Genomic DNA, 25,852 nt, shown 5'->3' with positions numbered 1-25,852 from the left:
AGTGACGCGGTAATGATGATGACATCACCGTGGATGTGTTTGGGCAAGTAAATGGATGTTGAAATAGTGTAATTGTGCATGTGTATAACATGAGTTGTGTTACTTGGTATCATTTGAAGACTTCAAGGCACGTCGGGCATGATTTGAATAGCGCTATTGTTTAAAGATAGGCTCATTGTTTGACCGACGTGATAATGATGATGACATCGTCGTGGATGTGTTTGGGCAAGTAAATGGCCCCCACCTAAATCATGGGTTATCCCTTTTAATAATTTTAAACAGTGCGAATATCAAAAATATCAGGATTCACCATGAATAGGAATCAAAGGATAAGTGTAGGAGTTGCTGTTACCGTGGGCGTGGTGACTTTGATCACCCTCCTTGCCACTGGATTAACCATTCGAAAGAAAGGCGGACAACCTTTATTGCCCCCTCTGCGCCTTCCAGCCTCATTGAATCATACATCGATTGATAACCCTGAGTGTCGCGGTGGCACAGTAATACAGATCAACGTTCGTTTCAAAATCATCATCTGCAACAGAACTGAAGACGGGTTGAAACAACAGACCTTTAACCGATGTAGAATACGTTATGATGGTACCCCCTCAATCAAAGGCATAGTGCTTTCATTTGACGAATGGCAGGACTTGGAGCTGATAGGTAAGCAATATAGCTATGATCATGCATCAACTTGTTTCAGTGTTGCAATATGGCGGCTATTGGCATTTAAACAACGCCATGACATCATCGCTATTTATGGCCGGCCTAGTTTAATGACGTCAGCAGTTCTTCAACTTGTTCAGGCCTGCACAGAGTGTGATATATAAACTGCTTTGATCTATCCTGTGACACTCTTAACATCAACCTCATGCGAAGCAGATATCCCGACATTGTGTACGACGTGGTAAGTCGATTTACTTTAACTCGGTCCGCACTTCATTTTGCCTGTCCTCTTTAAATGTTTGAAATTCAACCAGCACGCAATTCCTTAGGATATTCCCCAATCTTTATTTTACAGCTACCAATCATGACCTCCATCAGTTTCTCTGACACTGGTAAATGTCGGGCTATTATCAAGAGAGATGGTAAATGGATTGGCCTCACTGAAGAGGCTCTGGAGGGGATGCGACAACTTGTCGAAGGAGGGACGAAGTGGGACCTCGATGATACAACGAAAGTTCTTAAATCTACCTTTGGTTACTGCCTACGTAGATGCTTGGTCACCGCTTCTGGGAAAGTTTTACCCACGGATGTCAGCATACTGATGACTGAATCAACTTGGGCTTACATATTGGATCGAATCTCGGACTATTTCAAAGATCCTGCAGCCTACAAAAAACGTGTTTCTGATGCAGCGCTCACTCCGGCTGTCAATGATGTTGAAGGAATGGAACTGAGGCGCAAGCATTTAGGTAGGGATCGCCATGTTATACATTCGCTGATCAATGGGGAGAAATATTTCCACTTCCGACATATGCTTGACGGCAAATTTGTAAAGGGTATAAGCCTGAGCTGTCAACAATGGTATAAACTAACATTGTGTGATGAGAGTGTCAAGAACGCGTTTGGTTTAAATGAGGACTTATCAAACCACCTTGGAGGTGGGAAATATTTGACGGTCAACGTGTATAACTCGTCGCGTCTCATTCATTTGCGTAAATACTTTAACCCCGCTGGTGATGAGAACAACAACCGCCCATCTTCATTGCCGCTGCCTACCAAAGAAGGTGTAACACTGACTGACGTAGAATGGGCTGCGTTATCTGAGTGGTTCTCCATCCCACTCCGTGTGGATGGTTGGAAGCCATGTTACGAGTGCGACGATCATTCAAATCAAGAGGGGGCTCTTAACTGTCCTGAATGTACACCATGGTGGATAATGAATAAATGATAAATTTAAATAATCCTTTTTTTGTTTTGTCCCATCATTAAAAATAGCGTTTTCAAATGTCGCGGTCTCATTTCAGCAATGGGTCCTGCAGACACAGCATCATTGCCCGCTACTGTAAGGGCCAGCCTGAACTTTGCATTTTTTCAGGCTTTTCGCCCTGAGGGCAATGTTAAAGTGGATGCCGTCTATGTCTGCGGGTTTAATGAATTTTCCAGAATCCGCTCTATACATCGAAATGGAAAAATGGTATCTCACGGCAATTGTTATGCAGATGGAACCCTGTACATTTTAAACAGAACGTTGCCCATGGACTCTGATAGGTTTGGTCCATTCACAATGGACCAGATATGGTTCATGCCGCGAGTCCCCGCAATGAGTCCTTTGCAATGTATGGATTATCTCAATAAAAACTTCCCCGGTCTGTCGTCATTGGCCCCTGGGCATTGTTGGGCTTTACTGCAACCAGGTGCACAGTCGTACATTGAGGAATCACCACCCTGCAGCATTAAAAACTCGATAGACTATGTCAAAGAACACTATCAACGCGAGCTGAGTGCGTTTGACGGTTTAATCATTGCCCCAGTTGTTGTGACCAGAGAGGATGACGAACAGAAAAAAGAGATACATATAAGAAAGAGAGATGGCTTCCGCATCGTGATAGTTATGTTGTTTCCATGTAGGTTTTTCATACTGATATCATGTAGAACCGCTCATTACGAAGATAATCACACCTGGTATTATCTTCCCGAATTGAAATGAAGAATGTAAATATCCAGCTATTTGAATAAAATGATTTGTTTAATACCGAGATTAATATTTAGTTACATCATTCATATGCATGCATGCATGCAGCAGCGAATTACGTCTCTATAAAATATCATTATTTTTACAAAAGAAGTCAATATGTGAGCCAATCATCGAACATGTCATCTGTGACAGATAACCTTTGTCGCATTGATTTTTTGGAATTTTTCTTGATGGCTGGTGAGAGGCTAGGCATATCATAATCCATTTCCTCAAGTTTTTTACGTCTCAAATGGTTTTGAATGTATGACTTTGGGGTGTCCATGTCTCGAAGGCCTTTTAGAAAAACCTGCCAACCCTTTGGAGAATAACTTTTTCGTAAGACCATTATGTCACGAAACAGATCCACGATGTTACTACCCGCGATTGTTTCACCCCGGTAATTTATTTGTCTACGATTGATCTATATTGACGTGCCATTCTTTTATTATTGAATTGTAACACCCGAGGGTATGAAAAAATATCACCTTTCAAAATCATGGTTGTGTTTTTCTATACCTTGCTTAGTGTTTTTCTTTAAAAAAATAAATAGAAAAGACTCATTTGGTTAATAAGAATTTATTTTTATGCAACATCGACGAATCGTTTTACAAAATCAAGTACAATACAATCATTCATTAGTAAATTACTACCAAAAGGGTGAGCCCATTCATTGACCTGGGCATTTCTCATTAACAGAAAATATATACAATAAGCGCCACAACCAGAAGACAGTGGACTCTGTAATGGCTTATCATTATAACTCCATATTTTACAATTCCTGTTCATATAAATTTCTAGTCCATAAAATTGCGGGCTAAGGCCAAAACTATCAAACAGATAACCCGCTCTATCTGAAGTAAAATATAGAGAAATCCAGTGTAAACCAGGCTCGCTAACTGTAGCTGAATTAATAATATAAGCAGAAGGATGTTTTCGCAGTTTCTTTGGTAAAGTGTCAATGGCGTACACACCCTCAAATTCTGGTATCTTTTTAGAGATAATGTTGCCTATTTCAAGGCTACCCATCCATGAGTATTTGTCTTTCTTTTGTGACTTCAAAGACATCATCAAATTCGGCGTAAAGTAGCAAATTTACTGTCTCCGTTAGCGCTTCAGCAAAATGCATTTCAATCCTAAAATTACCCTTTCTAATGAGTGACAGACTGTCCTCACCGATACTAGGCGAAATATCAAAAGCGAACAGAGTGTATCCTTCTGCATATTCACCTCTGCTTATATCTATTCCCTGGTCTCTATACAAATTACCATTTGCCGAAAAAAGTGACATGCAGGCCCGTGCATACTCCCCCTTATCGAAATCAGGTTTAAGTGGTTGGGAAGGTATCTGCTGGCCATTAATACAAGTACTCAAATAAGTGATGTGATTATGTCGCATGTGAAAGGGATTTAATTTAAAATTACCAGACATAGCCGCATCATTGACCATACCTAATATTACCCGCTTGGGTAGTTCCCCCAAGAAAACATTATCCTTTGTTACCGTCCTATTACCGGCCTGTATATTTATTACTTTAACATCAGTCTTGGTCAGGTGGTATTTGGCATTGGCTTTTTCCAAGGCTCTATTATGCGCCAGCTGTATGGTGGGGGCCACGTGAACCCTTTTAACGTAAAGTGCCGCCTCCATAATATTAATCTTGTAGGAGGGGTCTTCATCGGCCGACATTAGGGCAAATGCGTCACTTTGACCGATAAATTTCAACTTTACATCGATATTATTCAAAAGCAACTTCTGCAAACTAAATGCATCAGTGTGCACCCGACCAAGTAACTCTAGCGTTTTACTACCCTTAATGCTATTGTAACATTTCACTAAACCGCTATTAGGAGCATCGGCTCAAGGGTCATTAACGTCAAATTTCCCGGCCTCATCCTTTATCCACAACGCCTGCCCGAGGTGTGTACCTTTGGCTTCGGCGCCGTAGCTTAGTAAGGTCTCTAAGTAACCCCTGTAAGGATATGTATTGCTACTCGGACTGATCAAGCGGTCGTTGAAGGACACGTCAGCCTGTGAAAACAGGCTATGCAGTAAAAGATTAACAGGGGCCACCTTTGACCCAGCCGTCTTATTACCATCGGCATCTACAGTCTCTTGAGTTAAATTCGTACCGTCCTTTTTTATCACACGCAACTTGATGTATAACTGCGTATGGGCGAGGTCCAGATAGTTGTCAGGTTCCCACTTCACCACAAACTCTATTGGACCCCCATCCGTTAGTGTATTCAGAGGCCTGAATTCCACCCACTGGGCTAAATCTACGGCAATTTGCGTGGGCGGTAATTGAAAAATATCAAGTTCACTTTTGGTGGATGGTGCCGAGTTCTCATGAACTAAAGCCATTGTTTAATAATTCTCCTTCAGCCGCGGGCGCTTAGCAAATTTTCGAGTTCTTGTCCCAGTTCTTTGCTTCTTCCTTTTACCCCTATTGGCTCTTGCTTTTATTGTATTTCTGGTAAGCCCCGCCAATGCCTCACTGGCATTGGCCATCAGCGCTTGTTTAGGATTTTTCTTTTTCACTATGATATCATTCACAGTTCTCAAGCCAGCACTTGCTAATTTGGGTAGTACTTTCTTGCCAACTGACTTTAGAATGGGAACGGCTGATCGAAACAACCCTTTTAAAATATCGCCCACTCCACCGCCATGCTGCATAGTTGTACCTGCATAGAAGGGTACATTACCGCCCGCCTGGCCAATCTAGTAATCGCAGCAACAACCTACATCTGGCTTGTAATTTGCCCTCATTTTTGCATAAAATGGAGTACAACCACTGTTTTACCGCGCCTGAATTCCACCAATTCGCCATTATCGCGCCTTATATCTATTTGCATATTATCAAATTGTTTACGTACAACAGGGAGATAGTAGGGGTTTTTGTAAATGTTTACAGTATTCCCATCATGCCTCTTACTAAAATCTACAACTCGAATCAGGGGCACCATGCTATCGCCTACCACCTGTGCTGATACAACATCGAAGTATACATAAAGGGTATGGAACCCCACATCAATATCTGCTCTATAGCCACCTCGCTGATCACATTCAAATATCTGGCCCGCTTTAAACCCCATACAGTGCGCTAAGTGTTATTCTAATGCTTGGATGATTATCGATCAATTTTACATAACCGGTTACCCTATCATCAGCAAAATAGAGGGCGCGATCAACCTCGGCGACATAATTTGAAAATTCTATATTCTCGCCGCAATAACTAACAATCGATTTATTCAATGCCTTTACCACATCAGCAATATTTTTGTACTTTCCCGCTGTAATCTGTCCAGCAACTGTAATGTCCTCGCCCGTATGATAGAGTTTTATCTCAAACCCGTTATCGTCTGAAATATTGTCAATATCTCCCACAAAATGAATTTCGCTGAGCGCCACACTCCAACTTCCTTGCAAATCAATTGTCTTAGCTAGATTGATTTTGTAAGATTTCTGTGAATTCTTCGGGAAGAGGTGATGGGATGCGTTGCTCGGCAGCGTTAGGTAAAAATCGGCCATTTTCGCCCAGTCGCGGATTCGGCATGAGATATCCAATCCCGCTACTAAGGAGTGTAATCCAGAGTTCAGGCTGATCGGTCTTCAGCGTTAAATTTATGATGGATGTAATAATAACAGTATAAACAATGAGGATTTGACAAAAATAAACAATCTCTTCCTTGGGCACTTTACTACCAAATACAGTCCAACTAGCTGCCGTTGCCATTTTTATACAGTTTTTTGACCCAGCTATCGAACTTTGATTGATAACCGTGCCACCTCACAAGATACTCTTTGTCAACGCCCCTGCCCCTTGTTTTTATAACTTTTTCAACCTTCCATAGCACAGGCTTAGTAACCGATTGCATCTCTTCTTGATAAAAAAATCCCTGTAAAATTTCACCCTCGTCATCTTTTAAATTGTATATTGGCAGCCCAAATCGTTTTCTTCGCCTTGCAACAGTGAATATCTCATCAGTATAACTAGGGTAGAACCCCTTATCAAACATATGTTTGACTTTACTTACACGCACATTCTCACCAATGTTGAACGTGTACTTTTTATCTTTTGCATTTGATTTTTGATGTTGTCTTATGATGTGGGTATTATCGTATGTTACGTCCGCAGGGGTCATCTGAATACTCCGATGTTTGGAATTATTGTAACTTGTCACCACTTTTGGTAGAACCTTCAGGTAGTGTTGTGTATTATTCGCTGAGAAATACCTATACAATTTCGATTTCAATGTACGTATCATCCTTTCAGCAATACTTGCTTTGATATCCTGATTATTGGCGAAGAAGAACTGAATACCCTCCTCGCGTAAAAATGATTTAAATGTTTTATTTTTGAACTCGGTACCATTGTCTGTAAATATACTGTCGGGTCTGCGCTCTTTTAAAACTTTTTTAAACGCCTTGATGACCGTGACCGGGCGCTTGTTTTGGATCGGGAAAGCCCAACAATAACGTGAGAAAGAGCAAATTACGATGAAAATGTATCTTGCGCCATTGTTATACTTGCTGATGTTAGCCATGTCTGCCAAGTCCATTTGAAATTGCTGATCAATCTGGATTACTTCCACCCGACGTCGTGGAAAACGTTTCCGGGTTGGTTTATGTAGAGTATAGGCCTTTTGTTTTTAGCTCAGCTGACAAAGTCAGTAGAGCTAGTCAAATAGCTATTCGATTGGTGTCCGTCCTTCCATCCTTCCATCCAGCCATCTGTAGACAAAGTTGGGCATTTTGTAATCATACAACCGAGGCACTTCAAATCTAGTCTTGCTTATAAACACCGCAGAAAATGTTGCTTACGGAAAAAAATTTGGGCGATTCGACTCAAATTCAGCTCCCCAGGGGGCAAAATGCGTAAATGAAAAAACAATTTTTTGACGCTCTATTCCAGCAGATAAAAGCTTGAAATAAAGTTGAAAAGGTCTTCATGATACAGAAGTTTTGATATAAAATAGATTAGTGTCGATTTATATCACCAGTTGGCGGTAGTGAGCAAAACTGTTGTTTGACCCCGGATGATTCCGCTTTAAATTTCCCGCCGAGGTTACCTGGAGTACTATCAAGAAAATGGCGGTGACCTTTTTATTTCTACCGGAGCGATGATTTTGTGACAAATTTTCTTTTTTAAGCCTTTACGGAAATGTATTTTGGTACGAAACTTCACACGTTTATAGAAAAGATCAACGAGAATGTGTTCAAATGCCCTCATAACGATGAGTTCAACAGAATTTGGTCAAAACAGCCTTCGAATGGAGTCAACTTTCTTTGCGAAATTGAAGCGACGACCTCATTATTTATCGTAATTTATGCAGATCTGAGTCCAGCTGATGGGTGATGTTCTGATTTGTGTTCAAACTATTGGAAACTTCGGAAATTAGTTCTATTAGTTCTACTATTCTGCAGGAGTATATTATAGCCATTGATGTTGACAGCTAAAAGCACGAAAACTTTGTTATGACTGGGAGCTGGAGTCAGTATTGTTTTCGCTCAGGTTTCTCGTCCAATCACGTGACCTCTCCAACACTCGATAATGCACTCTTTTCATCCAAGTTTTAGGCCAATCTTCGGCATGAACATGAAATCTAATAAACGCAGTACTTAAATCAGATGTTTCTCTCGCCTTGAAAACATTCCTGAGTAAAATCCATTGAGATTAGCCGAGTTAATCTACTTTTTCCGTGCTTAAAATCTCTGCCGCTGAATTCTATAAATAGAAACTATTAACTAGCAACCACAGGGCAAAATTTTGCCTTTATAATTCATTCATTATTGGAATTTTTCTAAAAAGAGTAAATTGAGAGAATTCTTCTCCTTTTTAAATTTTGAGGTTTGGTCGACTAGAACCGAAGTTATGGGGTTCACAAGTTTGGCAGTTAAGGCCGTTTGTGAACTCGCGGCCTTAGGTAAATACAATGGAAAATGCATTACAGGTGGAAAGGGCCTATGGCACCTATTTTTCTTGAAAATGATAGGAAAACTGTTCTGATTTTGTTACCGAACATGTTTGTGATATGAAAGTTGGCACACCATAGTATTTTTTCGTGCCGAAGATGATGCCGCACACCATTTTTTGATTGGACGCCAGTTTTGAACTTAATTTGCATATTTTATGAGCTAATTCGCATAATTTTAATGGTTATCAGCATCTATTCCACTTACAGTGATAACATACACAATCACCTGACAAAATAAAAACAACCTAGGGTGATATTTACATAGTTCATGACCCTGACGCATATTTTCCATTTTCAGTTACAGTTTATAAATCCAAAATGGCCGCCAAAATTTCAAAATGGCCGCCAATACTACCGAACACAGGAATAACCGGTACCAAGGCATGTAATATATCAAATCGAAGCTAATGAAATGAAGAGAGAGAATAAAACTATTATTATCGCGTCCCCGGATGAAAATAGAGATAGCTGCCATCACAAATTCAAGATGGCCGTCATCGCCGGACACCCGATTCAGTGATTCATGCCAAAATTTAGAATGACCGGAACCATAGCGTGTGATATATCATTTTGAAGCATTTCTAAAGCAGAATGATCTTCTTGCTGTTTTAACTGCTCAAAGTAAAAGACAAGATGGCTATCCTCTGAAATTCAAAATACTGTCAGCTGTAGCGCATTTGTGTATTAGAAGAGCCACGGAGAACTGCTAGCAAAAACTTACAATCATTAATTCTCATCAGTCTCTACATGATGACCTACAGAAAGCTACCACTTTCTGTAGGTCTTAAGGCCTATATATGCCTGCTGGATTTTAGATGCACTTGGGAATGGGATCCTCCACCTCCTTCCCCCTGCAGTGGGTTCTGGTATGCAGGAGGAGCCTATTGCAAGAACATCAGCTCGGATGACGTCAGCTATATCTGGGTTTGCAGGTCTTACAAATTCTCCGACCTTCCCTGCAGGTTTCAAGAAGTTGGCTGTCACACCGTCTTTGGAGCTGACTTTTTCTATGCATCCTGAAAAGATAAGCAGGAGATATCTGAACATCAACTGAGTGAATAGGATCCGAGAATAAATCAATGTCAGCTCAAGACCAGTTTTCTTGTGATTCAATGTCTTCATCTAAACTAGTACAGTGTATCTAACTATCTTCACATTCATCTAAAAATATCTTAAATGTAAATCTGACAACTTACCTGGATACCAATTTTCTACATAGGCTACTGCAATCCATTGATTCAGTTTGAATTCTTCAGTTGGTGGCTCTGGGCATTGAATTGCTCTCTTGGTACGCTTGGTCTTAGTCTTGGTTTGTTTATTAAGTGTCTGTTTCTGAGCAGTTGTCCCTTTCTTTCGTGCACGTGTAGCTGCTGCCTTCTTTACAAGTCTCTTTGCAATTTTTTTCTCAAGTTTCTTTGCTTTGAACAGTTCATCATGAATCTGAATTTTGACAGACGTTTCTTGTTCCTTGTGTTTTGCGCGAAGTTTTTTGCCATGTTTTCTTGCAGCTTTCCAGATTTTCTTCCTATGTTTTTCTGACAGATTTTTAAGCCACACTCTAATTGCACATCTGTTTCTTTTCAGGATTTCCACACTACTGTGGTAGTGCAGAGAAGCATTTGGGCGACGCCTGATACTCGAGTCATAGTCTCCAAAATGGTGCTCACATCCCAGGTTATTGACATGAGCAAATGATGTCCGCTGTAGATCTATCTCTGAGGGTTCAGAACCATACAATCCTTCCGGTAGAAAGTCTGCTAACTGTTTATCGATGGTCTTCACGAATGCAGCACAGATCAATTTCAGTACTCTACACACAAGGTCGTGCTGTCCCTCAGGCACTTTGAAAACTCTGTCAAACAGAAAATCCTGTTCAACTGGGAGAGAGTCAAGAAGATTCGCATCACCTAGTAGCACTGAAGGGTCCGTAGAACATCTGTGAAGCAAATTTCTCAAGGGCTGAATCACCTTATAAAGTTCAAGATATTTCACACTCTCTCCTTTCTTAGTGCCAGTGAGAATCCAATACGGCCTGGTGACTTTTACAAAGATTATCCCAAGGGCGTGGAGGAGCGTCACAATAATGTCACATTTCAGATCAGCAAGAACGGCTTGAAGTTTCTTGTTAGGCTTTTCAACAGCTTCCAAAACCTTGATGAAGTCTGAGCGATGGGCAACAATTTGTGCTGCTACTGCGAATAGTCCATTAAATCGGTTGTCCTTGTAGCTTTCAATACAGGATTTTATATTCTCATGTTGACAGTGTGCCTCCCATTTGTCACGCAACCCAAGGTAGTCCCCCTCTGGCCCGAATATTTGGGATGCTGACAGTGCTATCCGCTCAACCGCAGGTTTGGATTTCCAGTCTTTGAACATGTCCTTTCCTTTCATTCCAAGGCCATGACCAAGTTCTTCTGAAATTTCAGCTTCAAGAGGCTTCAGTGCTGCAACTGTATTGGAATGAAACCCCAAGAGCACATGCACACTGCAGTGAAAACTGTGGACAGTCTGCTGGTCCTCATCCGTTTGTAATGTCTCCTGCTTCCATTCATTAAGAAGTCTATTGCTCTTTTTCTCATTAGCGGCTCTGTCACTCATGAAATAGCTAAGTTTTTTTAGTCCATGCTCCTCAATAAAGGATTCTGATGTCAGACCAGTGTCATCATGTGCCTGCATTTCAGCTATTTCCGTTAAAGCGTCCTTTGAGGTACCAGCAATAGCCTCGCCTGTCTCGTGGGCCACTCTGGTAAAACCAAGGCTAATGATATCTCCGGAACTCAGAGTGATGGAAGTGTCCAAAATTTTCCTTTTTTTACGAGTCGTTCCATCTTTGCACAAACCCCAATTCGTACTCTCCTTGAGCTGCTCCGCAATAAAGCGTTTGGCTACATATTGACCTTCATCTGATATGGCTCGTACAGTAGAAGGATTTGGGACATCAGCTTTTTGAAGGTGTCGACCTGCAATGTATTGGCTCACACAGATGATAACCTGTGGTACTTTGTCATTTGCCACCTCTAAGCCAGTCAACTCCATTACACACATTCGAACATTTTCACTGTAACAACCAGACTTATCCTTCAAGTCAGGAAATGTCTCGTGCTCAGGATCGTGGACTGATTCAAGGTACATTATCTGATCATCTTTTTCCTTCAATTTTTTTTTCAGTTGTGTGTTAGTTTCTGTGCTGTGTAGGCCCAATGTTCTGTTTGATTTCAATATTGCTACCTTCCGTTTGAAATGGTTTCTGGATTTACGTGCTTTGATTAGTTTGTTTTTCAACTGTCCTACAGCATTTATTTGGTCATTTAAAAACTGCTGATGAGCAAGGGCCCCGTCTTCTGTCAGTTGCTCTAACTTTACAGTGAGTCCTGCAATTTCATCATCTTTTTCACGAAGTTCTTTAGAGGTTATCTTAAACTGTTCAGCCCTAGTTTTCGCTAACTTGTCTCTTTTTCTTACATTCCGAGGATTGAAGTGACCCACTATTTTCTTTATTTTGTTGTAGTCCTCCTTTAGTGTTGATATTTTTGTTTCTAGTGTACGAATTCTGCGTTGCTTTTGAATTATTTCAAAGGTCAGTTCATTTTTTTGCTTCATTGGTTCTAGCTCCGTATGTCCATGACCTCTGACGGCTCTGTGTGTTATATCTGGCAGTTGTACTTCCCCTACATCAACCGTGTTAACATCGGATACAAAGGAAACTTCCTCGATGTCTGGCTGTGAATGATTGTCCAGACCATCATCACCACCACCTGCATCAACATAAACATCTACTTTCCTGACAGTCCGGAAATCAAAGAATGTATCATCTAGTTCATTTGCTTTTTCTTTCTGCTTTTTACTGAGCAAAGTTTTCCTTTTTTGAAATAAAAGATCTACCCTTTTCCGCACTTTCTCTAAGTCTGCCTGGCCTCTGTTGGCCAAAGGACAAAGTTTCTCAAACCACTTAATGAATACTTTTGTGAGTAAACCCTTCACTTTAACATACTTGTATAGTTCAAATAAAAGCCCCATAGTGAAGTGGTCAAGATCCATAGGCTGAAGGTCACTGCTATGAAGATCCTCAATGGTGATCTTTGCAGCCTCAGTATGAGCTCCGAGGTAGGTCTTTTCCATTTTCTCAGCAACCATCAACAGAACACAAATGGAAGTCTGAAAGGTAATAGGTAAACTGTTTATTAAAGTTAAACAATATAAGCACTGAGCTTGTTTTCACTCATTTCCCTTAGTTAAATGGATCACCGGATACAGCCTGGAATTCCACTGCCACAATTATGACCTGGGAATCTATCCATTGAACCAAGTCAATGGAGAGACTAGCCTCCTTATGTAAGGCAATCTCACAAGCTGAACCTGAAGCCCAACTGCCATCATGTTAACCTGCCTAAGCTGGTACAAGATGGTGTAACCAAAGGGCAAGTGATCCAGTTTTATTTCAAGAATCATTCTAATTATATAGTAATGTTCTCCTACATTAATTACATATTGGCCCAGAAAGGGTCAATTAATGCTCAACTTATTTAATGCACACTAGGAGAAGTGATAATGAAAATATTGTACACCATACCAGTAAATATGATCAAGTAATGTTTTAATAAATAGTGGGTTAATCACATCTGGTATTGGCTCAGAAAGGGTCAATACTCAATTCATTTAATAGATGGCATTTGGAAATCATTTAATTGTAACACTAAGAACCCTCTAAAAGATTCATCAAAAGCATCAAAGGTGTGGAGAATTGAATTAATGGTTTAAAAAGTAGAACCATCTCATAAATTGAATTTCCCGCCCTCAAACGCAATGAAAACGAAACCCAATTAACTTGTCAACATGAGCACATGTCATGCAACGAAGTGGCCACGAGGTGCTAAATATAGAAATTTACGACGTCACTGCCAATCAGCGCGTCGCTAGAGATCATGTGACAACACATCGTCATGGAGCGTGACGTCATTGGGAATGTTCGGGAATGCTCAATAGTTAGGACTTAGAATTTGTGCGGAAGGGATATTTCATCCAGTTAATCGAGGGGGTAAATCTTTACCAATTTTTATGATCAGGGTGTCATTTTAAAATATGGAATCTCTATTTTGATGGCAGGTAACTGCGTTTGAGTCTCTCGCAAGATTTAATAGATTTTTTTAACATTTTGTTCACATCATTATTGCTCCGCTTTCGAGCAGCCGATCATTTTCGCAATTGCGCCGGAGTTAATGTCATACCTTATTCTGATTGGATGGAAGATTTCATCTCTATTGGTACATCAGGAGCCCCTCGCATTTTCAATCGAAATTTGGTGTGCGGGACATCCCGGTTCTACGGGACCGGATCGTTGAAAATGGCGTCTTCGAGATGTAAACAAACCGATGACGCAAGTTCAGCTTGCGATTGTAACTGCTACGAGCGGAATAATTCATCAAACCAAATATGATATGAAAGTATATTATCGACTTTATTTCATACATATGATTTTAAGCACATTGAATGATAATTTACGGAACCAAAATCATTTACGCATAGCAAACTCTCGCGGCTCTTCTAACATGCTCAAATACACACAGCTGACTACAGTGCGATACACGCTACGTCGCGGTTGCTATATTAACATCGCGGCAGTGTGGTTCCCATTGTGCGCCCTCCCACTTCACACCATGTCAGGAAGTTTTACGGAGAGGGAGGGCGTGCGGTAAGAAGAATGGCCAAAATGACGTCACGTTTTCCTGGCAATGCCTCTTGCCAGACCAGTCAAGCATTGGGAAAGCATCTTTAATTCAGACAACGCTAGAACTAGTAAAACGAATATGTTAATTTGCAGAATTAAAAGCAGATTTCACCACTAACCAGTCAAATCGGAATACGACGGCGCAAACTGTTCTCGCTTTCCTCCTGCTAAAAAACCTTGTTCCCGCACTCCTATTTTAATTTATGCCAAGGAATATGATATGATCTGTTTTCACTTGTTTGTAATTAAATGGTATTCATATAATGAGATCAATAGTAGTGTCCGCGTCAGATCCCATCGTTCAACTAGTCTTCTCTCCCCAGGTGCCTCACACGGACCTTCACAGGTCCCCATACTCAAGACCAACTCTTACGATATCGCCCTCAAAACAATCCTGGAGTCATGAATTCACAGGTGCTCCTGTGAAATCTCAGTTCTGGTTTATTTATCAAACTTTATTGAGTTTTCTCGAATGGAATGGATGTGTCGATCGTCGGGGCGGATTGATTTGTGGTTAGGTTGTGCGTCCAAGGCGATTAGGTCATTCGGTTTGTTTGAGAAAGATCATGATCATGAAGATGCGTGTTGTGTTATCATAACCGGAAAATAAGTTGAAGTTATTATTAGTACTACGATTCTTACATGAGTAAAAAGTAGACGTTTTAAGCAACACAATAATGTTACTCACATAAAAAAACTGTCAATTCTCCTTACCAGAAGCCAAGCCATTGGCGTTGCTGTTAAGTTATGCAGGGGCTTAATCAATTACCTGCACTCCCTGTTGGGTGAATAACATTACCTTTTGAACAGCTGGCTGTAGGGGGATGATTGGAACAGCCGGTATACCTGCTGACCTGCTGAACCCAGGTTAATGTTATTTTCAATCCACGATTGCAGGTCACCTGATTTTCGGGATTTCACGGGAAATGAAATTGTAAACAAACGCATGTGTGCAGTTCAAATGAAATGTAAACAAAAATGTATTTTTGGTACTTTTGGTTGCTGGACTTGGGTTTTCCCGCAGTTAGGAGCTGGGGTCAAATTGGTGGTCTATTGTGCTGTTTTAGTCAGAGGTAGCCCTTGATTATGAAGGGATTTTCAAATTAAGGTGACCATGGTCTTTTTATGTGCTCAGCTCACCACAGCTTTCAATACTTGATGTATCTGAAGAGGCGCGCGGAACCTGACATGGCCTTACCAAGGAGCTGCTCACGGTGCTGAACTTCTAACTTGCCTGTCGACTAAGTGCCTTTTTGGCCGAGACATTGCTACATGTAGGAGGAGCACGCATTTTAAATTTATAGTAGTGATAGTACAGTTGGTTCGAGCCATTTGGAAGCCGACATGTGAAGGCCTATCTGGGTTCTCCTTCTTCTCCGTATAAGAAGGGGCATATTGCTGAAGGAACAAGGCATATTGACATTGCCTCATCATCTTTATCGAACCAATTGATATACTTTTATATGCACGCATACATCACGCCATTTCAGGGTCCGAGTCTGTGGACAATTGGTTTGATTAATTTGTCTCTTCGATATTGCTCCTTTATTGCATTAGATTTTCATCGCAATTCAATCTATTTAAGATATAGCCAATTTGAACCTGTCTGCGCCAAGGATAGATTGGTTCCAGATCGACTCACTAGGGATATGCAGTAGAGCACAATGTCATGAAAAACGACCATTTGTATTGTAAATTCCAATCACCTGCAGGACAGGTCAATTTCTCTCAATAAAATTAATTTTGTTGACTCCTGTAATCTCTACCCTATTAAAAAAAAAGACCGTGGTGTTAGTCCCAAACTGGTAATTTCTATTTATTTTGATCTCTGTTAAATCAGGATACCTCTCAATTACAGACAGCATTTTGTATCCTTGTGCTGTACAACCCAGCCTGGACATACCACAGTTGTCCATGGAGAAGTCTCATCCTCTCTGACACTTCTTTTCTGTAAAGCTACCGATACAACATACTAAACTAGGGATATCTTCCGTTGCCTCCTGTAATATTTACATACCATGGCTGATTAGTTCAATCATATTTCATCCAGCTGGCAGCTCTGCATTGGAAATTTTAGTGGTATAACGTGTTCTCTTGAACTTCAAACAGTAGTATAAAGCCGATATTTACTACTTTATACCCTCAGTCCTATGTTATTAGGTCATCCAGCTGAGGGCCAGGACCTTGGACCTCTTGTTTTAACCACTTCTTTACATTCGATATAGTTATACCCCGATGCTTTACGGCGTTGTAAAGTTTCTGCACACTCCCAAAACCTGCAGGGTGCGAAGAGTCATAATAAATGCTTTTCAACACAGCCTCCATTGACTCAAGGCTGTTAAACATTCATACACCAGATAATTGCATATTCAAAAGGATAGGTAAAAAAGTGCTTTCCGCATCTTTTATAACTTTGACACCGCTTATGATCACCTTACCGCTGCCAAAAATGGCAAAATTCATATTACACATTTTTACCATTGCAGCCGGAAATATTTCTTGTTCATATGACACACATTCTTGCAAAGCACAGAAATCAATTAGACTAATTCGACGACCGATGCTATAGGTGAGAGTCATAGTTTGCAACTTTACATGACTCAGTCTGACCTTGTGACCCAATTTCTGAATCATTCTACCCCACTTGCGTACAGATCGGCGGGCCATGACTTCGGTCCTGGCACCACAACAAACCACATTACCATTTCTAAATAAAAGACAAGTTGAGGAAATCTTTCTAGATTTCAATATCGCAGCACTAAATACGCGTGGATTATACACAATATTCGACATAGTGGTGGCCAAAGTTGCCAAATTGAATTCATAATTTAATTTTGCAGTGAGAACAATGTTCACAGGCTGAAGCATAGTGAAAGAATGGATGATTTCTGCGAGTGGTTGTTAAATAAATCACGGAATAAAACAATGGAGGATAAAAAAACAAAACCTGGAGGATAAAAGCGTAGTTCATGATGTTTCAAAATAAAACATGAGCAACAGGTAAAGATGAGCCATTGAAGGATCACACAATAAAATATGATCAACAGGTGAGTGGGGAAATGAATTTACTTACTTACTCACTTATTTATCAATACCCATATGGCAGCGTCCTGTAGTCTTCAATAAGCCTTCGCTTGTTATACACAAGCCTGTAGTGCTTTGTTTGTTCGACTGAACATATTGTGCCATCTTTGTTCTTAATAATTTTATTGGGGTATGTGATCCCCACCCTCTCTGTCGATGCTGTTTTGACCATGTCAGCCATGCTGCGGAAATTGACTTTCTGAGACGCGGCATGGCTCAGTGTAAACCCTTTCACCTTGCAGGATAACTTACCTTGAACCGTTTTATATGCATAGTTCTTGGGGCCCCCAGAAACAAATATATTAATGCTATCCCCATCCAATTCATCGGTGAGATCGCCTAGATAACGACCACATTCAGGGTTCCACTGATCCTCTCGGTGAATATATATGCAACTATCCGTATCATAATAGAGTACTCTATCACCTAGCGGTTCTAGGATGCTAAATAATTTCAGCCGCGCATGCGCAGTGGTGTAGCAGGCTATAGCAATGTTGGCAGTTTTCAGCGGCTCAACGAAGGCATCCATGGTGGTGTACTGAACCCTGACCATTTCATTATTTACAAAATACACATCGCTTATTCGGGATGCGGGGTCCAGGAGCAAATTTATGAGTACATCCGGGTCTTTCACGTAGATTGTCTGCCCAAGGTTAGAGCGCTGACCCAGTTTTCCCCAAAATCCGTTAAGCATTGTCTTCGCTAATGACCGCATCCCCGGGTTGTGTTCAATGGCCTTAGGATCAAGGGCGATCCCTTCATGCTCCTCATAATTTCGCAAATATTCCTGGCGGGCCTCCTCAGAGGCGCAGCCGCGGGGCCAGTCCGAGGCCTGCTGCTTCAGCTGCAAAAACGTATTGATGTACTCCTTAAAAAGGGTTGTGGAGGTCTTTTTGAAGTGCCAGACTTCGTGCACAGCCACCACCACATAACCCATTTCAATAGCTTTGTGCAACTCCACTGAAACCCACGTCCCGTGAAGGGCACGCTCCTCAGCCGAGTGGTTGCACTCGGCCTGCTGAAGGGTGTCAGCGCAGGTGCTACACAGAGGGAACAGTAATTTACCATTGCTTCTGTAGGGTAAGACAGGGTGAAATAAGTAACGCGGTGGTAACACAACGCACTTCATCAAACCTTCATATTTTGAAACATCTGTACTCAAATTATCCGTGAGTATTTCCGGATGACCAGTGGGGTACTTACAGTATTTGTTTACCCACGGATAAGGTGAGCACACGTCCACATACTTAACACTTTCACCAACACCTGCCTCATAATAGAGACGTGCCGCATTTGTCCGACCTCCGTAAAACGCGTCGCGGGGCTCCAGCGGGTCGACAATATCTAACTTTGAAATGTACTCGGCCATTTCAGGATTTGTTTTTAGCTGGCGCTCGTATTCACACTCCCAAATTGTTTCCAACTGGAAACCGCGTTTTGCCAACTCCTCCTCACGCTCGACGGTACGCATCTTCAACTCGTACATCGTCATATCCACAAAAGGGGAAACCAGCTGCCGGAACCGAAAACACCGTTCACACCCGTGGAATAGACATCCATAAAATTCAAACACCGTGTTACCGGCAAAGCCGTCAACTTTTAACCGACCAATGGATTTCTCACCGCCGTTCCGTGCATGCTGGATAGCAACACCGCGCGAGTGACTTACCCATTTCAGCCATTTAATGGCCTTAACCGAACACTTATCCTTCGGCGCATATCCTTGCAGCGGGATTATGGCGATTGCTTCCTCCTGCAGGAAATTCGACCTGTACACCAGGTTGCAGGCGGAGGCGATCGTCAGACAAGTTTTGAAAGGGTCGATCCCGGCCTCCAGCTTGCCATTGCCTGTAACTGTTAGAAATAAATTCCTAAATTTACCGCAAGCCCTTCTTAGCACTTCCACATCGGATATGCAGTAGGAAAGAAGCTCCTCCTGAAGATCGAAATGGCCGTCTTTATGGTTTTCATACCAGCGCAGGAAAGCTTCACGATCCTTCGGTTGCATTCCACCAGGGTCGTAGTACTCAAGGGCGGGGTACGGTCCCGTGTACTCCTGGTTCGCGGGCGTATTAAATAGAAATGGAAAATAACCCTTGCGCGCCTCAACGATGCCAAAGGCATCGGGAAGCTTCCTGAGGGCCATTGGGAAAAAAGTGGGTGCATAGGCATTTTGGTGCAGATAGTCGAGAATGAAATAACTGTCGTAACCTTTAAAGTTATGACAAATCGCAACCCCCGATTTATTTAACAACCATTCGCAAAAATCGTCATTACACTTCTCTCCTCTGAACACATGTTGTTTGCACTCACCCTTTTTACAAAAGTCTTTTTTTGAAAAACATTTCTTGCAAACGCTGTGAGCCACAATCAGATTAGGCACATGCTTACCGCTATCGTCGAACATAGCTTCGTAATCAAACAATACATAGCATGACTTTTTTTTCTACTTCTTCTCAGACTTCTCTTCTTCTTCTGCCTCTCGCTCTACAGCAAGATATAATTCTTCAAGTTGGTGATGAATATCTTCAACATCATCACCGACTGTACCATCCCTAAGCCGCTTTTCAAGCAAAATAATGAGCCTTTGCTCAACCGACAGATCAGCACCATTCGCCGGCTGCATATAACACCTGTGCCCCGGCTCCGTCATGCGCTCGCAGAGCTTGCACCATTTTTCCCCGCAAATGTGGGGATTGTCAATATCAAACCGTTTAATAACCTTACCGCACTTGCATTTCTCTAAGTCATCGCAAGGCGATACACTGCCTATGTTAATTTTTTTACCGGCCCTAACAACTTCTTGCACAAGGGTCGACGTCCTGTGGAAGTCAAAACACCCTTGACTAGGGAAGGTAGTCGGGTCAATATACAGTTTGACCCCAAAAAAATTGCAACAAAAGGTTTTTCAACTGATTCTGTTAGGTTTTGATGTGCTTTATAACATACTAAAAGTCTACCAAAATCCAACCCCCGGAAAAGGGTCATTTTCAAGATGGCGTCCAAGATGGCCGCCAAAACCTCTCAATGGCCATAACTCAGTTATTAGTCACTCAAATTTGATGATTTTGTTGTCTATCCATATGTTTTGGGGGTCAAGGAATGCAATGATACAAAAGAAAATGAAATTGGACAATTACATATCATAGAAATCCAATATGGCGTCCGAAAATGGCGGCCGACACTTGTTTTTAGCCATTACTCAGTTATTTGTCAATCAAATTTGACAATCTTGGTGTCTATCCCCAGGTTATTGGGGGTAAGGAACACATTAAGACTTTTTTGGATCACACATGGCTATTGCATTATCAAGAAATTCACTATGGCATCCAAACAAGATGATCGCCAAGGGGGAAGCAGCGCCTATAACACACGCGGGTTCCACCCTGGGATTTGTATTGTCTTGAAACCAATTCAAGAAACCACTTATCACCTTGGTCCATAGAATATGTTTAGGTCTTTAATTGTCAGTCTCCTCCTCATCCTCCTCAATTTCTTTGTTGTTGTTAGGATTGTCACAGTTTTCAGTTTGGCAAGGGCCACATGCCGTAGTGCAAGGAAGTCCATAGCGTCTGCAACTGCATCGGGCAGATGTGCATCCTGCTGAACAATTACAATGGATGACCTTTAGAAGTTCATCAGGGGCAGCGTTCTTGTCTCATCACTGGAATCAATCTATCATTTTCCTCCTTCCATCTGTTGATAACAGAAACATGGCTTACCAATACTGATACGGCTTCAGTTGCTGCCATTAACATTGATGGATATACTTTTAGACATGTTCCACGGCCTGGGAGACGAGGAGGCGGAGTTGGTATAATGTTCAGGTCATCTCTGGAATGCACTGTGAAATCCGTGTCGTGGCCGAAAAGTTTTGAATGTCTTCAAGCAAGGATTACTTGGAACACTCGTGTGTATTCGCTTCTCTTGGTTTATAGGCCGGAGAAAGGACCAAGTGCCGACTCAAACCGTGGAATTTTCTTTGAGGAGTTCGATACGTTAATTAGTGTTATATCCTTAAAGACGCCACATGACAAGTTGATTCTCACTGGAGACTTTAACTTTCATCTTGAAAAAACTGACCACCCAGACACGTTGAGATTCACTGACATTCTTGCACATCATCATCTTCTACAGCACGTTGACAAATCAACCCATGACAAGGGCCACTTGTTAGATGCTGTTATTTCAAGGGTCGGTGATGCATCTGTGTCCAACATTCATGTATCAGATGCCAGCATCTCCGATCACTATGCAGTGTCGTTCACGGTCAACATGGCCAAGCCGCCATTGCCTGTTAAAACTATTAGATACCGGAAGGTCAAATCAATTGACATCAAATCTTTTGCTTCTGATGTTTCTGATGGTGTTCAAGGCTTAGATTTGTCTTCCGATCTCGAGTCACTCGTTGATAGCTATGATCGATTGCTTGCTTCCCTTCTAGACAAGCATGCACCTGCCAAGTCGAAACTTGTGCATGTGCGACCCAACGTCCCCTGGTTCAACGATGATATCATTCTTGCCAGGAAGCTGGAGCGCAAGCTCGAGAGAAAATACCGCCGGAGTAAACTCACCGTTGATCGGCAGGTATGGAAGAGTCAAGCTCGTAATGTTGACAAAATGATCGAAGCTGCCAAGGTGGAACATTTTTCAGCTCGTCTTCTCAATTCACCAACTACAGAGACTTTCAAGACTGTTAAATCACTTCTGTATGGAAGGGGGTCTGTTACTCTGCCTAGTCATGAGTGTTCTTCTGAACTTGCTGAACGGTTCAGTTCATTTTTCAGTGAGAAGGTGCAACTCATCAGAGACAAGTTTCCAGCGTCAGTTTCGAATGAATCATTAGATGAACATTATTCACTGACTTCATACCTTGATGTATTTAAGCCTGTAACTGAACACGGGCTACTCAAACTCATTAGTGACATGAAACCAATACAGTGTGCATTAGACCCACTCCCAACATCTTTGCTTAGGAAGTGCCTACCAGGAGACATTATGCGCCTGATTGTCAAGATAGTCATTGGAAAGTGGCATGGTGCCAAGCTCTTTCAAACGAGCTATTCTTAATCCCTTGATTAAGAAGCCATCCTTAGATGCTGACACACTCAAAAACTACAGGCCTGTCTCTAACCTGTCCTTCCTTTCAAAGGTTTTGGAGAGGGTGGTTTGCAATCAGTTATCAAGCCATATTGCTGAAAACGGTGCTCTTGACAAGTTTCAATCTGCTTACAAACCACTTCACAGTGTTGAAACGGCACTATTGCGAGTACACAATGACATAATTCATGCACTTGATGAAAAGAAGTGTGTACTCCTTGTATTACTCGATATGAGCGCCGCATTTGACACTGTGGACCATTCCAGACTACTTCAGAGACTTGCTGCTATGGGTGTTACTGGCACAGCACTGGCATGGGTTTCGTCTTATCTTGATAACAGATCACAAGAGGTATGCATTGACGGCAAATTGTCAAGACCTAGTCCTATCAAGTTCGGTGTTCCCCAGGGTTCTATACTGGGACCAGTACTTTTTACTGTCTACACTACCCCAGTGGGTGGAATCATCCGTAAGCATGCCATTATGTACCACTTATATGCTGATGACAGTCAATTGTATGTGGCCTTCACTATAACTGAGATTAGTACCACCTGCTCCAAGATCTCTAATGCTGTCCACGATTTAAATCTCTGGTTGGTCGACAACTTTCTTAGCTGTAATGGCGACAAGACCGAGATTCTGCTAATCTGTTCCCGCAGGTTCAGCAGCACTATTAATCTCCCCGCCATCCGTATCATTGATGCAAATGTATATTCTTCTGTTTCTGCAAGAGATTTGGGTGTGATCTTGGACCGTGATTTCAATTTCAAAGAACACATTAACACATGTGTACGGGCCACCAATTTTCACATTCGTAACATCGGGAAAATCAGAAAATATCTAACTCCAAATACCACCAGGTTATATGTCCAGGCTCTTGTAATATCTCGCCTGGATTTCTGTAATTCCCTTTTCCTTGGTTGTCCCAATTCAACAATTATACCCCTACAGAAGGTACAAAATTCTGCCGCTCGCCTAATTACCAAGACCAAGAAACGATCTTCCATTTCCCCAGTACTCAGGTCTCTACATTGGCTTCCTGTGCAACAGCGCATCAAGTACAAGGTTCTCCTTCTTACTTACAAGTGTCTTCACCAACTTGCTCCCCAATACCTTTCAGAACTTCTCTCCGTTCATACCGTTTCTCGAACTCTGCGCTCTTCATCGGCCGTTCTTCTGTCTATCCCAAAGGCCAATGTCATGTCAGTCGGTGGTAGAGCATTTTCAATTGGAGCTCCTCAGCTGTGGAACAAACTTCCTTCAACTGTTAGGAACTGCAGCTCTCTGTTATCTTTCAAGGGACAACTGAAACATTTGCTTTTTAAAGAGGCCTATCAAGCGCTTTGAGCGGCCAGTTAATGGTTGGATACTGCGCTATATAAGACTCGTATTATTATTATCCCCTATCCCTAGGATTCAGTTCGTTTTCCATACCCATCCACACCATGACTTGGTAGTAAACACGTAGGCTATGGTATCGTGTGGCTGGAGAAGTTGGGGGAAGTCTTTCTGGGGTGACAAATGCTTTAGCGGTTGCAACTTTCTTGGTGAAAATGATATGGCGCAGCGATGATAGCGTGTCCTTAGACTTTCCGCCAAAGAGATTAACCATCAGGTCTTGGCCTTGTTCGGATATTTCCTCCGGAGATTTATTTGGATGAATAAATGTGCTAGCGCAGGACTTCATGACAGGATCAGGTTTCACTAATTTCTGGAAGGCTGACTTTTTGCCTATGCCAAAGATCCTAGATGTTGAATCACAACCTGTGTAGGCATGAAGAAAGAGCAGCTCATTGCACGCATCATCTCCTAGGGTTTCTTTCAAGAGGTTGATGTTATAGACTTTGTCCTTGTGGTCCTTTGACTGCTTGTTTGCGTCGGAACGGAAATAAATCGTCTGATTGTCTGTTCTAGCATAGTGTAGCAGTAGGATTAGCAAATCTGTATCTTCACCAACCAAAGTTGTGGTACAAGTGCGCGAACGATCAACAGCAGCCTTGACGATATCAACGTCCGCATCCCCTGGCGACTGAATGATGTGGCACCCTCGTTTAGCAAGTGCCGTGCTGATGAGTCCAATCATCCCTGCCTTGTTTTTGTCACGGGACAGGAAATCCTCCTTTTTCCCGGAAAACTCTGTTTCTGCCGTGAAGTTAAACAGAGGGTGCGTGTTTTTCCCCCGTCTTTGATGTGTATTGTCCTTTATAGATGGCCCTTCGCCATAACCATCAAAGACAACTGTCGCTTGACCGTAGTGTCTCACCACGAAGTCTGCATAGGAGTCTGCTATCTGACCATATGTTTGTCCTCTCATCCACGGTACAAGGTGCAGCAACGAACCACCATCCAACACGTAACAATCTGTTTCAGGTACAGGGTACAGGACCGCCTCACTTGATAAGCCTGTCACATGGTCTCGAATTGCCTGTGCAAGTTGCGGTTTGTCTGCTTTTCGAAGAATGTTCCTTGTCTCAAAGAGGGCTGGAGGGAAGGGGCTCAGTTCATAACTCAAAACCTCATCCTGGGAAAGATCTCCTGACCTCGACACAACAAGGAAACGTTGGAAAAGGAGAGCAGGATCAATTGTGCGATCAGCGGCAATCTTCACGGCAGAGATATTCCCAAGGGTTTTGGCTCGGTCCTTTCGCTTGAATTTGTAGGCGAATGCCGATTTTCCGATCATATCCTCTATTATCTTGTTCCCAACTGATTCAAAGTCATGTACATTCACATCTTGACCAGCTACGATCCCATTGACGATATTCCTCAGAGTAGGATCTGAAGTGAACGGTGAGCAGGCAGCAAGCTTCAATCGAATTTTCTCAAGATCAGATGTATCTCTTTTGATTCGCGCTTCAGTGGAGTCTTTGTGTTGCGGACTTGTAGTGTAAGTCAGGTCGGTGAAATCCTGCATCGCACTGTTGTACTCTGAAGTCACGGGTGCAGACAATGTCCATAGATTGCGCATGTCCTCAGTCATCCCACTGCCACGAGTAAGACCTCCTGTGCTTTTAAGAGACCTCATCAATGTTTGTTCAATGACAAACCATAGCACGGCATGCATATTTGAAACATATTATACAAACCAAAAAGAGGAAAAGTATATTCCAACTTGCTTCTCTTTTCCTATCATGCACAAAAGTGATATTAATAATATTCCGATACTAGTCCATATATGATCAAGAGTTAAATAGTCTTCCAAATGCATTGTGTAGGCATTGTCACTGCACGAAATGGGTTGAAATAATGACTTCAATGAGACAATATATTTCAGTATATGAGGCATGTT

The 25,852-nt window shown here is 42.0% G+C and overlaps 3 protein-coding genes across 3 annotated transcripts; 1 reads left to right on the top strand and 2 right to left on the bottom strand.

Moving 5' to 3' along the window:
- Window positions 1–9,418: 9,418 nt before the first annotated feature.
- Window positions 9,419–13,027, bottom strand: LOC135500761 (uncharacterized). The gene is made up of 3 exons (XM_064792411.1): window positions 13,001–13,027; window positions 9,850–12,808; window positions 9,419–9,669 (listed from the first exon to the last, which is right to left on the bottom strand). Exons 1-3 carry the CDS (start codon window positions 13,025–13,027, stop codon window positions 9,419–9,421), a joined length of 3,237 nt encoding a protein of 1,078 aa, XP_064648481.1.
- Window positions 13,028–16,526: 3,499 nt separating this feature from the next.
- LOC135500144 (uncharacterized) lies at window positions 16,527–19,608 on the bottom strand. The gene is made up of 2 exons (XM_064791392.1): window positions 17,715–19,608; window positions 16,527–16,654 (listed from the first exon to the last, which is right to left on the bottom strand). The coding sequence occupies exons 1-2, from the start codon at window positions 19,606–19,608 to the stop codon at window positions 16,527–16,529; spliced, it is 2,022 nt and encodes a 673-aa protein (XP_064647462.1).
- A 1,673-nt stretch (window positions 19,609–21,281) lies between these two features.
- On the top strand, window positions 21,282–22,532 carry LOC135500143 (uncharacterized). The gene has a single exon (XM_064791390.1). The coding sequence runs from the start codon at window positions 21,282–21,284 to the stop codon at window positions 22,530–22,532; it is 1,251 nt and encodes a 416-aa protein (XP_064647460.1).
- The last annotated feature ends 3,320 nt before the right edge of the window (window positions 22,533–25,852 follow it).

This window comes from Lineus longissimus, chromosome 16, assembly GCF_910592395.1.
Source record: "Lineus longissimus chromosome 16, tnLinLong1.2, whole genome shotgun sequence".
Classification (NCBI taxonomy): domain Eukaryota; kingdom Metazoa; phylum Nemertea; class Pilidiophora; order Heteronemertea; family Lineidae; genus Lineus; species Lineus longissimus.
This window is presented reverse-complemented; position numbering and strand designations above follow the sequence as displayed.

What these genes read in the sequence shown, in the direction of transcription:
- LOC135500761 (XM_064792411.1), bottom strand. Translation starts at nt 13,027, where the DNA reads ATGGCAGTTGGGCTTCAGGTTCAGCTT. An exon ending in TTGGGCTTCAGGTTCAGCTT is followed by an intron (nt 12,809 to 13,000) that starts GTGAGATTGCCT and finishes ATTACCTTTCAG; the next exon opens with ACTTCCATTTGTGTTCTGTT. An exon ending in TGTAGAAAATTGGTATCCAG is followed by an intron (nt 9,670 to 9,849) that starts GTAAGTTGTCAG and finishes TTATCTTTTCAG; the next exon opens with GATGCATAGAAAAAGTCAGC.
- LOC135500144 (XM_064791392.1), bottom strand. Translation starts at nt 19,608, where the DNA reads ATGGCCCTCAGGAAGCTTCCCGATGCCTTTGGCATCGTTGAGGCGCGC. An exon ending in TGCATATAAAACGGTTCAAG is followed by an intron (nt 16,655 to 17,714) that starts GTAAGTTATCCT and finishes CGCACCCTGCAG; the next exon opens with GTTTTGGGAGTGTGCAGAAA.
- LOC135500143 (XM_064791390.1), top strand. Translation starts at nt 21,282, where the DNA reads ATGTTCAGGTCATCTCTGGAATGCACTGTGAAATCCGTGTCGTGGCCG.